Genomic DNA, 14,125 nt, shown 5'->3' with positions numbered 1-14,125 from the left:
ATGGCCCCTCCAGGAAATTCCTGACTTGTGTGGTGGATAACTTCCTCCTACAGAAAGTAGAGGAAGGAACTAGAGGATCGGCTATCCTTGACTTGATCCTAACCAACAGAGATGACTTCATGGGTAAAGTAGCAGTTACAGGAACTCTGGGGGAAAGCGACCATGTTGTACTTGTGTTCTTGGTTCTAAGGAAAGCAAAGGCCGAGTGTAGTCAAACGCGTACCCTAGATTTTAGGAAAGCTGATTTTAATAAACTCAGAACAATGATCAGTAAGGTCCCATGGCAAGTGACGCTAACAAGAAAAGAAGTCCAAGATGGGTGGGAGTTTTTAAAAAAGGAAATTCTCAAGGCACAATTACAAACAATTCCAACAAGAAGAAAAGGTGGAAGACAACAGAAGAAGCTAATGTGGCTTCACAAAAAGCTTAGAGATTACCTGAAAACAAAAAAGGACACATATAGGAAGTGGAAAGAAGGCCAAGTAACAAAGGAAGAGTACAGGCAGGTAGCACAGAATTGCAGGGATAGAGTCAGGAAGGCTAAAGCTGAGAACGAGCTGAGGTTAGCGAGGGATGCTAAAAGCAACAAAAAGGCTTTCTTCAGCTACGCGCATAGTAAAAGGCAGAGGAAATAAATGGTTGTTCAGCTATTAAATAAGGATGGCAAAACGATAACAGATGACAAAGAAAAGGCAGAGGTGCTCAATTCCTACTTTGACTCAGTCTTCTCCCAAAAGAGGGTCTATGACCACCCTGGCAAAGGCGAAGTACAGGTAGTACAGGCTGAAGGGGCAAGATTGCAGCTTGAGATTGATAGGAACACCTAATTACTTTGAATGAGTTCAAATCTCCAGGGCCAGATGAATTGTATCCTAGAGTAAGGAACTGGCAAAAGAACTCTCAGAACTGCTGTCTATTCTCTTTGAGAAATCATGGAGGATGAGTGAAGTGCCAGATGACTGGAGGAGGGCTAATGTGGTCCCTATCTTCAAAAAGGGTAAAAAGGAGGAACCTGGGAACTACAGACCAGTCAGTCTGACATCAATCCCTGGGAAAATTCTGGAGCAGATGATAAAGCAATCCATCTGGAAGCACCTTGAAAACAATGCAGTGATTACTCGAAGCCAACATGGATTTGTCAAGAACAAATCCTGCCAGACAAATCTGATCTCATTTTTGGATCAAGTCACCTCCCTTGTGGACCGTGAATATGCTGTAGACATCATATACCTCGACTTCAGCAAAGCTTTCGACAAAGTGCCCCATGATCTCCTGATGAGCAAACTAACTCAAAGTGGGCTAGATGAAACAATGATCTGGTGGATCCACAGTTGGCTACAGAATCGGACTCAAAGAATGCTGATCAATGGGACCTTCTCAAACTGGGGAGAGGTAACGAGTGGGGTACTGCAGGGCTCAGTCCTGGGCCCAGTGCTCTTCAACATTTGTATTAATGGCTTGGAGGAGGAGGTGCAGGGAATGCTGATTAGATTTTCAGAAGACACAAAATTGGGTTGGATAGCTAATACCCTGGAAGACAGAAGCAGAATTCAAAGTGATCTGGATAGACTGGAGCGCTGGGTAGAAAACAACAGAATGACATTTAATAGGGACAAATGCCAAGTTCTGCACCTAGGAAAAGGAAACCAAATGCACAGTTACAAGATGGGGGATACGTGGCTCAACAACACTACAAGCGAGAAGGATCTTGGAATTGTTGTCGATCACAAGCTGAATATGAGTCAACAATGTGATGTGGCTGCAAAAAAGGCAAATGCTCTTTGGGGCTGTATTAATAGAAGCATAGCTTCCAAATCCCGGGAAGAACTAGTCCCCCTCTACTCAGCACTGGTTAGGCCTCATCTGGAGTACTGTGTCCAGTTCTGGGCACCACACTTTACGAAGGATGCAGACAAACTGGAGAGGGTTCAGAGGAGGGCAACAAAGATGATCAGGAGACTGGAAACAAAGCCCTATGAAGAGAGACTGAAAGAACTGGGCATGTTTAGCCTTGAGAAGAGAAGACTGAGGGGAGATATGATAGTGCTCTTCAAGTACTTGAACCGCTGTCACAGAGAGGAAGGCCATCATCTCTTCTCAATCATCCCAGAGTGCAGGACACAGAATCATGGGCTCAAGTGACAGGAAGCCAGATTCCGGCTGAACATCAGGAAAAGCTTCCTAACTGTTAGAGCAATACAACAATGGAACCAATTGCCTAGAGAGGTAGTGGGCTCTCCAACACTGGAGGCGTTCAAGATGAGGCTGGACAGCCATCTGTCAGGGATGCTCTGACTTGGATTCCTGCATTGAGCAGGGGGTTGGACTCGATGGCCTTGTAGGCCCCTTCCAACCCTACTATTCTATGATTCTATAACGTACTCATCAAGGAGAGTGATTGTGGATATGGGAGAGTTTGAGTACCATTGCAGATCTCCATGCAGAAGAATTAATGAAGGAGAAGTCTACAGATGGCTACTTGTTATGAGGGCTGTATAGAACTGCCACGTGCTGGGGAGCAACAATAGGAGAGGATTACTGTCTACATGTCCTACTTGTGGACTTTCCCAGAGGCATCTTGGTTGGCCACTGTGGGAAACAGGACACTGGATTAGATGGGCCTTTGGTCTGTTTTAGCAAGAGACTTATGCTGCCAATGAATGAAGGTAGGGATTTAGGGTCTATATCCAGTAAGGGAGCAAGAAGAGAGGTCTTAGGGAAGCAGCCAGGGCTGGGGTTGAAAGAAGAGAAGGATGTAGCAATAGGATGTAAGAGACAGAAACACAGGGGAGTGTTGAGATCATTTCCCAGAGCCTCTGCCTATCGGCAAGGATGGCTCAGGAAGGTGGTTTCCTTCTTGGCCAATCACATATTGGTGATACCACATGGGTTGTGGAATTCTTTCCCAAGGGAGGCCTGAATGGCCCGTTTCCTGATGGGTTTTAGGTGGATAGTCTAGATGTTCCTGTTTTGCCAGGCTTTGAATGGGTTTTAACTGTTTGTTAATTTAGCTGGCTGCTGCTTTCATGTTGTTTGTTTGCATAGTATCAAGATAGTGTTTTCTATTATTATGAACCACCTTGAGGACCCTTACGGGGCCCAAAAGGCAGTATGTAGATGTGTCTATAAATAAAATATTTACGTTTCCCAGACATGAATATATGTGTCTACCCTTATGGTGTGGCAAAATGATACACAAAAATATTCATTTTTTAAGGCATTGCTGAAATCTCACCTTTCAACTACTTCAATATCAAAACAGAAGCGCTTGTCAATTGAATCTGTCTTTCTCCGGATGCAGGATTTCAACTTGAACACTTCTGGTGTGCTTGGGACAAGACCATTCTATAAAACATTAGAAACAGAGAAACTGGAATGATGATTCATGAAATTATTAGTTAGATATATTTTAGTATATTAACCAAATTAATGAAATATTAATTAACAGTATGACTTTAATGGCGCAATCCTATGGCCGCTACACAGCACCTAGACAGCCATAGTATTTTTTGGTTTATGGGAACTGAGCTCGGAGCCGGCACTCCAAGCTCGGTTCCCACAAATCCAACTCTTTGCCCCCTCCCCTGCCGCCTCGTAGGAAGTGCAGTTCGTCCCCGGCTCCATGCTTGGAAGAGCAGTGCAGAGCGGCAGAGAAGGAGGCGTTCCTGGGGGCGGGGAGGGGACAGCGGAAGTGCTGGTATCATGCTTCCTATGAGCTGTCCGGCTTCCCCACCACCATTCTGAGGCACCCCAGTTGGACAGCCAAAATCAGCCGCTTAGCTGCAAATGCAGGGCAGCTAGAGTATGAAGGAGAAGATGCCTTCCACGCTCCACCGCCCTGAATTGGATAGTGGACTGCCTCCATGTTCGGAGGCAGCCGTCTATCCCCATAGGATTGTGCCCTTAGTCAATCAATTCATTAAATGTACATGGATTTGCATATGGGTAAAACAGTGTTTCTGAAGCAAGAAGCATATTTTCTTTGTTGCACAAATGTTGTAGCAAGCATCATATTAGAAGAGGCAGTCATCATTTCTGTGAACGAAAAGGGAAAATGCCTACTCTTTATAAGCACTGTGTTCAGAATTGTGTGTGGGTGTACACACACACACACACACACACACACCTGCTGCCCAATTAATCAAGAGACACCTTTTTATCAATGAATCTATGCAATTAAACATTGTAGCCCTTTACTCACATGTGTATGAATCTGGAACTATAAATGCACTGTAGAGTTTCTCCCCTTGTAGATAACAGCTGGAATTTCCTTGTGTGCAAGTTCCTGCTGTTATCTCTGATCACAGATTGGAGAAAACACCGGGGAATGCAGGCATGCTGGATATACATCACCCACACAGAATCTTCCCTATTGAGGAAAGTGTTGCATGGATGAAGCAGCCACAGCAAAGCCAGTGACTGGCGTGCTCTAACCACCAATTTGGCTGTGGCTGCTTTTTCACCTTTCCCACATGGAGAAGCAAAGCCAGGATGAGCAGGATGAGCTTCTTAGTGCCCTCTCCCCAGTGGGAGAAGGCATAGGGGCAGAGGAATTGGCTCTGCTATGCATGGGCCTTCTCCAGTGGGGGACCCACCAGGTGCCAAATGATGTCAGGGGGTGTAGCCACACTCATTTAATGCCAGGAGGCATGGCCATGCCCTCTTTTACATCATTCAGCTTGCGGTGGCTGGGTGGGGTGTTATCCAGCCCCCCATCCAGTTCTGGTGACCACCCCTGCCTGCCGTAGAGACAAAGGTCTGAAAAGGGGCACCTATATCTGCATCTTTGTAATCTAAGTGCAAGGGTCAGGAAGGTAGAGATGTTGGGGTTGGGCTAGTGGCACAATTCTGCTCCCCCTTTTTCCATATCTACATAGTATGCATGGAGAATGCCTGAAGACTGATCTAATTGATACATTATGCAGAATGAGGTGGGCACATAATTCTGGACTGCCACATCAGACTGCAGGTGGAGGGAGTTATAGTCCCCACAAATAGTCATTCCCCCACTTTCAGTTCCAGGATTATGAAGTTGCTGGCTTCTGCTCAAAATGGAATTAGTTGATAAAATTAGCCAGATGTCTAGCTGAATGAATGCATAGCTGCAATGCCACTATTTCACAGAAGAAGTTAATGAAAAAGGCTCTGATGATGGGGGGCAGGGTTGAGACCCAGGAAGAAGTTTATCCAAACACGACCAGATCAAATGAGGGGGGAAATGTACTTCTTTAAGGAGGTAGGAGTTTTTCTTTCAAGAAAAGCTGTAGAGTGTTGTAACCAGTATCAGGAACAAAATGTTGGAGGGCAAAGAATATGGTATGGTATTGTTTTTCACTGATAATTGTTGTTGTTGTTGTTCAGTCATTCAGTCGTGTCTGACTCTTCATGACCCCATGATAATAGCAGACTACAAAAAAACTTCACAGTCCGGAAACACCTTAACCCTTTGTTAGCAACACCTTTCTTGCATGGTGTCCACTTCCTAACTTGAAATTAGTGGATGACAAGCCACAGTGTGCCTTGTTATCTTCTTCCCCAATTTAGGGTAATACTTACTACTTTCCCTCCAGATTTTGCTTCAGAAATGCTCATTGTGAATGCTTTTGTCCCTTTGTCATAAGTACAGTAATGTTTGATCCAGGTGAATCCTAGAGGTCCTGAAAAGAAAACAAATTGAAACAAATAAACAAACACAAACGTATTTATTCTATTTTTTATGTAAAAAGAAGAGGAAGTGTCCTGAGCAAAAATAGTCTTGGTAAAATATATATGCCATTGGTTTCGTCACATATTACGCTCTTTGAGCAGTGGTCATTTATATTTAATTGTAAACATTTGGCACTTTCTGTGTGTACCTGCATGTATGTGAAAAAGTAACTTTTCACAGAATAGACATTAAATTTCAAGAATTCTATTTCATATGTTTCAGACTGCCTTTTCTGATATTAGCATCTGGTATTCAGAGATTTACTGCCTCAAAACATGGAGGTTCCATTTAACCATTAGGGCTAATAGTCACTGAGATTTATGTATCTGTCTAACCCTTTCAAAAGAAACATAATAATCAGTTAAGCTGGTGTCTGTAACAATAGTCCCCTGTATAGTTAGTGTTTGTGCAGTCCCTCGCTTTAAAGAAGAGGTGGGTGACATCCTTTGCACCAAGGAGCACATTGATTATATGGTCTCAAATCTGCTCAAACTTATATTTGGTAGTTATAAGAGCTAGAAATTTACTGAAATGTATTGCTGTATTACAATAAAGTGTGGCACATTATTGCTATCATCATAGAAACTAGCTGTCTGAATGAATTAATGTGAATTAGCTCCTACCATCACTTGCCATGTAAACAGAAGCAGGGAAGTAAGCTGATGAAACCAACCCTCAGAGTAACTGTTCACATTATGTGTAGCTTTGGAGAGAATGAACTACTAATGAGTATCAGTGTATTTCATGCCGACTTTGTCAGCAGCAATAGGTGTGCTAAATGCATCCATCATTGCCCTTCAAAATGACAACACCATACTGTATACTTTTTTTTTAACCACTCTGACTGCTGCAATTGGAAAGGGAAAACATTTATGTAACATTTAAGATTTAGTTTTAATAAAATATAACTGCTATAGTATAGTATAGAGAGCCAGTGTGGTGTGGTGGCTAGAGTGTTGGACTGGGAGCTGGGAGATCCGGCTTCTAGTCCCCACTCAGCCATGGAAGCTCACTGGGTGACTTTGGGCCAGTCACAGACTCTCAGCCCAACCTACCTCACAGGGTTGTTGTTGTGAGGATAAAATGGAGAGGAGGAGGATAATGTAAGCCGCCTTGGGTTCCTTTGCAAGAGGAAAAAAGGCGGGATATAAATGCAATACAATAAAAAAATAAAAATAAAAAAAAGTATTTGTGTGTGTGATTTAGTTCTTACCATTCCTAATGTACTGCCATAGCATCTGCAGCCTGACACAGGTAATGAGTATGTATTATGTAGTATTCCCTAAATCAGGGGTGTTGAACCTCAGGCCTGTAGGCCAAATTCAGCCCACTTGGGATCCCAATCCAGCCCTCCGGGGTTCCTCAGATAATCAGGCCTCCTTCCCCTGGTCCACCCCTATCCCCCAAACACTGATAATTTGGTGGTTTCCTTGCTTTTGTGTGTTTTTCCCCCCATTTAAAAGGTTGAAATGCATCTCCTTAGTTATTGGCAGTAAGAACTTTAAACTAAAATATGCTAGCATTTTGATCTTTTCACCTTGCCCCTTTGCCTCCACCCTCCACTGGAATGTGGCCCCCAAGAACATTTCTGAAATTGAATTTGGCCCCTTGGGCTGAAAGAGCTTCAACACCCCTGCTCTGAATTAATAAAAATAAAGTTATCTAAAAAATTACAAAAAGTATACCCTCCTTGATGTCAGAAAATGTTGTACTGAATTGTAAGCTAAATGTTTTAGTGATATCAGATTGGCCCCATTGTCTAATGGAATATGTGAAGAACTAATCGGTGGCAAACTTGATTTAAATCAATGATCAATTATTTAAATTAGGAGTTTTCTCTTGGTGACTTAAATCATGCTTCCATTATTCAAATTGCCTTGTTTTAAAGAAATCCATCCTGCCATATTCTCAACAATTCACTGTAGACAGCCGTAGCCAATATGATAGTGAAACAATTGGTGCCTTCATTTCTGAGATCAAGACTGTGTCTGTGTCTTTTTCCCCTTTAGCCTAAACAAATGACCAAATCCGTTCCTCTTCAATGGGAGCATGTCAAGTTGGCCTTTTACTATTTAATGAAGCACTGCATGTGCCCAGCATTTTGCTCTGTCCTTGCTCTCCTGTTAATAATGCCCAAGGTAATTTCCGCTTAACAGGGTTTTTTTTTGTAGCATTTTATTATCAATTAAAGGGTACCAACGCTGCTCAAAGCAATCTGCCACTATTACTAAAGCAGGCAAGTTTGTTTCAGAAAATCACTTGTGGGGGGGGGAGGGGGAGGTCAAGCAGGGAGGGAGTGATTCTTCTTTGGCTCATACACTTTTCAATAGGAACAAAACACCTTAGTGAGAAAGTCATTTGTTGTCTCAAACTACACTGTCACTGCACACGTGATTTTAGATTTGCTCCAATGAGCTTCAGAGGCAGCAGCTTAGAACTAGTGAACCTTTTAAAGCTGTTACATCAGTGTTGCAAAACAAACAAACAAAAATGGTACCCTGGATAGATGCCACGAGCATAACATTGCTCCAGGCGTAACATTTTTCATCTGTCTCAGGAGTAACAAATATCAAGCTCTTATCATATGTTGCAGTGACGTCAACACATGAGAAGGCTCCCTGTCCCCAGTCTATGTCAACAGTAGGTCTTGGCAAAGATACTCACAATTTGACAACACCTTGCCATGTGATAAAGAGCTGATAAAAAACACTGTTACCATGGTGCTGCGCTCTCCACTGATAGTCTGTTAATGACAGCATCCCCGTGATGACTCTAAGATACAGACCAGTTCTAAGATATGAAAATCTGGTTTGCACAATCGAAGGAGCCCAGTGAGGCTTATTTAAGCCACGGTGAGTTGTGGGGTTGCCAGCGGCCATTTTGAAAATTCAAACTGCAGTGGACGGCTGTCGTGGCTTATCATGATGTTGAATGTAGGGTGGGTTGTTAACAAACCACCCAGAACCCTAAAACAGCCCATGGGTTGTGGGTAGTTTGTTAACCACACCAACAACCCACCCTTGCCAGGTTCAGACATCGTGACAAGCAGCAGTGCCTGCCTGCCATAGCTTGAATATTCACAATGGCTGCCGGCATACAGCGCAACCCACTGTGGCTTAAATAAACTATGATGGGCTGTGGTGATCATGCATACTGCCTCACTGTCAATATCTGTTCCATGTGAATCAACCCTTAGCCATAAATAGATTATCAACACATGGAAGGGAGAAGCCATGAAACTCCTATTCATTATATGATATCTCATCCTGTGTCATACATATTCTTGAGTGTGTAGTTCAGCGTAGACTTATTTACTACTCACGTTTCTCTTGTACATATAGGTAGCCTTCCATTGTCCACTGGCTTGGTGGCCTGTAATCCTGGCTGGCTGACTTCATCCTCTGCATAAGTCGTTCTACTTCCTGCCTTGTGCTTTCAAAATTATTCCGGGTCTAAGCAGCAAGACAGAGGGGGGAGATAATGCATTAGGATTCCCTATTTCATGCTCCAGTTGTCTCCCATTTCTATTTCTGCTATCTTCTCCTCTCTGGTCTTCCTCTTATATACCTCACTACTCTTATGTCTATCCAAAAACTCTGTAACATTTCTAGTTTTTCCCATTGCTCTGAACATGTGATGCCCCACCTCAGATCTTTCCATGGTTTCCATTCCCTTCAGCAGAAATGCCTTGTCTGTAATTTAAAAGCTATTTGTGGCTTTGTCCCTCATTTCTTATTATATTCCCACCTGGGATCTTCGAGTCTATCACCCTTTCCCACCTAGAAGTCCCCAGCTCCCTCTAATGTCATCTACTCTCCCCTTGCTGTCCTAGAACATCTACCAGGTGCTACCTCTTTCCAAATCCCTCCTCAAAACCCACCTTTCCCACCTGGCCTTTGGCTTACCTGCTTAATGCTTATCCCAACTATGACTAAGCTTTAAATTAGTACAATAGCATCTGCCCACATTCTTTTGTCTCAGCAGTTGTTTCTCCCTTCCTCCTTCTGCTATTTTCTCACTATTCTAGACTCTAAGTTTTTCCCCCCACTGGGGAGCATTATAACACCCAACCCTTCACCTCCCACTTGAAGTGGTACAGTCCAGGCAAAGTTTTTCCACTTGATTCTGGAGAACATATGAACTGGCACTCATACTCATGCCTAACTGTTCACATGTTAGAAGACACACACCTTTCAGCATTTCCCAGCTGATTCCTTACTTGTGTCTGAAGGGACCTTGAATGTCTTAGGAAAAGACCACTTTGTGGCCTAAAATGGCCATTCCTCCTGCACAACACACACACAAATCCATTGTCCTAACAGCAGTCACAAATGTAACATTTAATGGGACCATTCTGTCTACAGGGCCTAAGACATTAATCTATTAATTCTCAACTCCTTCTGAAGCAGGAATGCTTAGAAATAAACAGAAAAATGCATAAAGAAAATACAAGTAGCTAATGGCTCTAATATGTCTCCAAAGCTATAAAACACCATTAGTGCCTATGATTAAAGCCTAAGCAGTGACTGAAAACATTGCTTCTCAAGTAGTTTAAATGAGAACTTTTTCTGCTAAAAAATAAACTTGACTTTAGGGCAGTAGCATTATCACATCCATGTCAAGTGGCTTTTTTATGTATTTAGTGTTTTTAGCCAGGCACCAAACAAAAAGGTTTTTTAGGCTTTTATAATATAAAAGCAAGGTTTCCTAAGATTTCTGTTCTTCTGTCATACTGCTTGTAAAAGTTTTATAAATCCTCAAAGTAGCAAAATCAGAAGAATTTCAGACTTTGAGAGGCAGCATGCAGGACTGGAAGAACACACAAACTCCAGTTCATATTGGTCCATTATCATCATGTCCAGTACTCATTCTGCAGTGAGGTGACTAACCTGAACAACCAAAAGAAAAGAAAAGAAAAAAAAATCCTTGGGTCATTCTTTTGCTCCAAAGGAAGTGGAATCTGTGCTCAGAGTCAGAGCTGACTTTGCTTCTACTCAACTTACTTGTAGAGCTACTGTGAAGTTATACACAAACATAACCTGGCCAAGCCAAAGCGCTGCCGCAGTCGTAAAAACTGTAGCAGCTACATGTCCGTTCAGTGTCGATCAAAAGAGTACGTAAAGGTTGTAAAGAAAAGAACCTGCTTCACCGAGTGCTGGAGGTGGATAGTGCACTGTTATCGTAAGAAAACCAAAAATTTGTCACTGTCAAGGAGCCTATTTGCACATGGGGTGGAGTTGTGTCATACGTTTTACTGTAACTGTTGGAATAAGTTAAGGAACAAAGGAGTGCTTGGGACACTTGTGCCTGAGGAACATAGGAAGCTGCCTTACACGGAGTCAGGCCACCGGTCTATCTACTCCAGTATTGTTGACACGGATTAGCAGAGTTTCAGGCAGGACATTTTACAGCCCTCCCTAAGGATTCTTGGGGCCTTCTGCATTCAAAGCAGGTGCTCTACCACCGAGCCGGTCCCCCTTCCGGCCAACTCCCTCTGTAAGGAAGCTGGGTCGCCCTGAGCACCCTCGATAAACAGGGAGACCAGATCTGGTCAGGCAAAGAGTCTGAGACTGAGAACCTCGATCCAGACATCCAGGTTGGGATCCCAGGTTTTCCTGGGTGGGAGCTTGAGCCAGGACTTAATATAAAAGAAGTAGAACAACCCCTAGACACCAAGTCAAACTCTGGGTGCTGACCCAAAGGTTACATCTGACTTCCTCATATTATCTCTATACCTAGGAAGAGTCAGGTGAGATGATATGGAGGCTTTTCAGAAATGTGAAGTGGCCTTTGCCTCAGGCACACTCATTTTGCACTTTGGCACTCTACATCATGGATCTTGTAGACTAAGGCTGTCTATGGGAGTAAGCCCCACTGAACTCAGTGGGGCTTACTTCTTAGTAGACATGCATAGGCTTGCATGATTAAGGATGAGTTCTTCATTCTTAGGCATGCATATTTCATTGTAGGTCACACTGGATATTGCTAGATTTCGTTAGATTACAAGAGACAGTCAGGCATGAGAAAATTAAAAAATTGCAAGAGCTGTGAGAAGATCTAATGCTCGTTGTTGGGGGTATGGTAGCAATAAAGACTTTCTATTCTGGACAGGACATGCAGTGGATTTGTCAAAAGCATGGCAGAAATGGTTTGGAACCAATACATCTGGGGTCTCCAATGTGATGCCCTTGGCCACCAATGTGCCTATAGACACCTGTCTTGGCACCCACCAGACTCCATGCCCCTTCTAATTTTTATTTTATTTCTTAAGATTTTTTAAGATCAAAAATGTGTTTAACTGGGAGGCTGGCATGCTACACGGTAAAGTGCTGCTTCCCAACACCATCTTTATTTGGATTCATAAGAGTGGTTTTGGAGCTCAGACCCCACCTCTGTCTTGAACTTAGGTTCTTGGGTTAGTTACTTTTCTAGTAGTCCCACATTTTGCCTTCTCAGAAATGGGTGGTTTGTGACCAGCCACACCCACCATTGCAGCCATTTTGTGAGAGCACTCACAGCACTCTTTTAAAATGTCAAATGTGCTCACCAACCCAAAAAAGGTTGGGGACTCCGGTAATACACAATACCCCCTAAACCCCGGCCCCTTTTGTGCTAAATTTCAACAGCACGTATAGATACTTTCGACGAAGCCAAAATTGGCACTAAATTGCTCTATGGTACAATTGAAGTTGTTGTGTCTAATTGGTGTATGGTAAGGGCTAAGAGTCCCCAGTGAGCCATGAGAAAAATGAGTGAAAATGTATTTACATTGCACCAGATTTTAACAATTGAAAGCTGCCTGCAGTAGTAAGTGACAGAGTACAAAATGGGAATGCCTTGTGTGTAATGAAGCAACAGTGACCTCTGGTGCTTTTAAAAACAAGATTTTAGTTATAACCTCAGTACACTGCTTCTTTTCTTTATCTTTTGTGGTTATTATCTTTACTTCCCGAGCCTCCTATCTGCTTCATTTTTTACATTTCTACTGAGTTATGATAAAAATTCCCCAAGGGTCAGATGTTGCTCCAGACATCTCCCAAATGTTTACCTCAAGTCAGCACTGCACCTCTAACATCAACAGGCTTGAGAGAGGTACTCACTGATTTCTGTGGAGGAGGCTACATTTTCAAGCTTTTCTTATCTTACTACACAGTGATACAACACAGGGGTGTCTGTTGACTGGAAATCTGGCCCTTTGGGGGCTTGGTGGACTTCTGCAGCATGTCTGACTTGGCTTGCTTTTGCAAGCTGAGCTGCACAGTTTCCCCAAGTTCCAGGGACCGTTTATGCTTTTTTTGTTGTAGTCTCAGCCGTAATTTGTGCAAATAGAATTTTGTGCAAATTACGGCCTCAAATTGAGCAAATTTATACAGATTACATCCGTAAATTGCATAATTTTCACAAATTGTGGCCTTAGTTTGTGCAAATTATGCAATCTACAGATGTAATTTGCACAAATCACACAATTTCTGGGCAGAATTTGTGCAAATCACACAATTACAGCTGTGATTTGCGCAAATGTCTTTTTATGCAAAAAATAATAATTTATGGAAATTCCACCAGCTGGCCCAACTCGTTGCACACTTGTTGTTGGAAGACAGAACAGAGTTGGGGGGGGGGGAGCTGACAAAAGCTGACTGAACTCCACCCCCTAACCAGATTCCTATGACATTGCTAGGTACATGATCCAGGTCCACCTGGCTTTAGCCCATGCCAATGATGTAATGCTCAAAAGTCTAGCATAGGACCTTCCCACTTGATCATTACCTTCCCTTCTAGCTGGGTGGCAATTGGGTGGGAAGGACTTATGCGATTGGGCCTGATCATATGGTGTTGGGCTCTCAAATATTACCTTAGAATGGGTGGGGCATATGGAGGAAGATGCTGAGTGATTCCATCCTGCTTACTTGTGAGTAGTCATGCTGCTCATGCTTACATTTAATCAACAACCAGGGGCTTTGTATTTGGATGCTATTTGAAAATGCTGCTGAGTGATCCAATCTTGCTTATTTCCAAGTAGACATGCAGAGGCTGTTCTGCTTACTTGTGCATACACATGCTGCTCATGCTTATTTCTGAACAGACATGCACAGGCTTGCTATTTGTATGCTATCTGAAAGTGCTGAGTGATTCAGTCCTGCTTACTTCTGAGTAGATATGCAGAGGCTGTCGTGCTTATTGGTGAGCAGGCTTAACATCAGTAATAATCACATTTGACCCTGCCCGCTCTGACTTTGGCCCCACCAACATATGTCATACAGCCCCCAAGACTATTTCCAGCTTGGAATTCAGCTTTCAGGATGAAAAAGGTTCCCCACCCCATGCTTAGCAGCATGGGGTTAAGTCCTGTGCTATAATAATAATATTGGAAGATAAACTAACAGATCTCCTTGGCAGGGTGATCTAAGGAAAATCATG

General features: G+C 43.0%; 1 protein-coding gene across 1 annotated transcript in view; it reads right to left on the bottom strand.

The window, feature by feature from the left end:
* Positions 1-14,125, bottom strand: part of ARHGAP42 (Rho GTPase activating protein 42) — a 253,118-nt gene that overhangs the window by 46,564 nt on the left and 192,429 nt on the right. The window contains exons 8-10 of the mRNA XM_084842649.1: positions 9,030-9,159; positions 5,557-5,657; positions 3,236-3,345 (exon numbers count right to left, since the gene is read on the bottom strand). Coding sequence (XP_084698775.1) covers positions 3,236-3,345; positions 5,557-5,657; positions 9,030-9,159 — 341 coding nt within the window. The remainder of the gene's footprint in view (positions 1-3,235; positions 3,346-5,556; positions 5,658-9,029; positions 9,160-14,125) is intronic.

This window comes from Heloderma suspectum, chromosome 3 (assembly GCF_057233095.1).
Source record: "Heloderma suspectum isolate Gila_16-S chromosome 3, 16-S_ref, whole genome shotgun sequence".
NCBI lineage: Eukaryota > Metazoa > Chordata > Lepidosauria > Squamata > Helodermatidae > Heloderma > Heloderma suspectum.
Note: the sequence above shows the minus strand (reverse complement) of the source record. Positions and strands in the feature narration are given on the sequence as shown.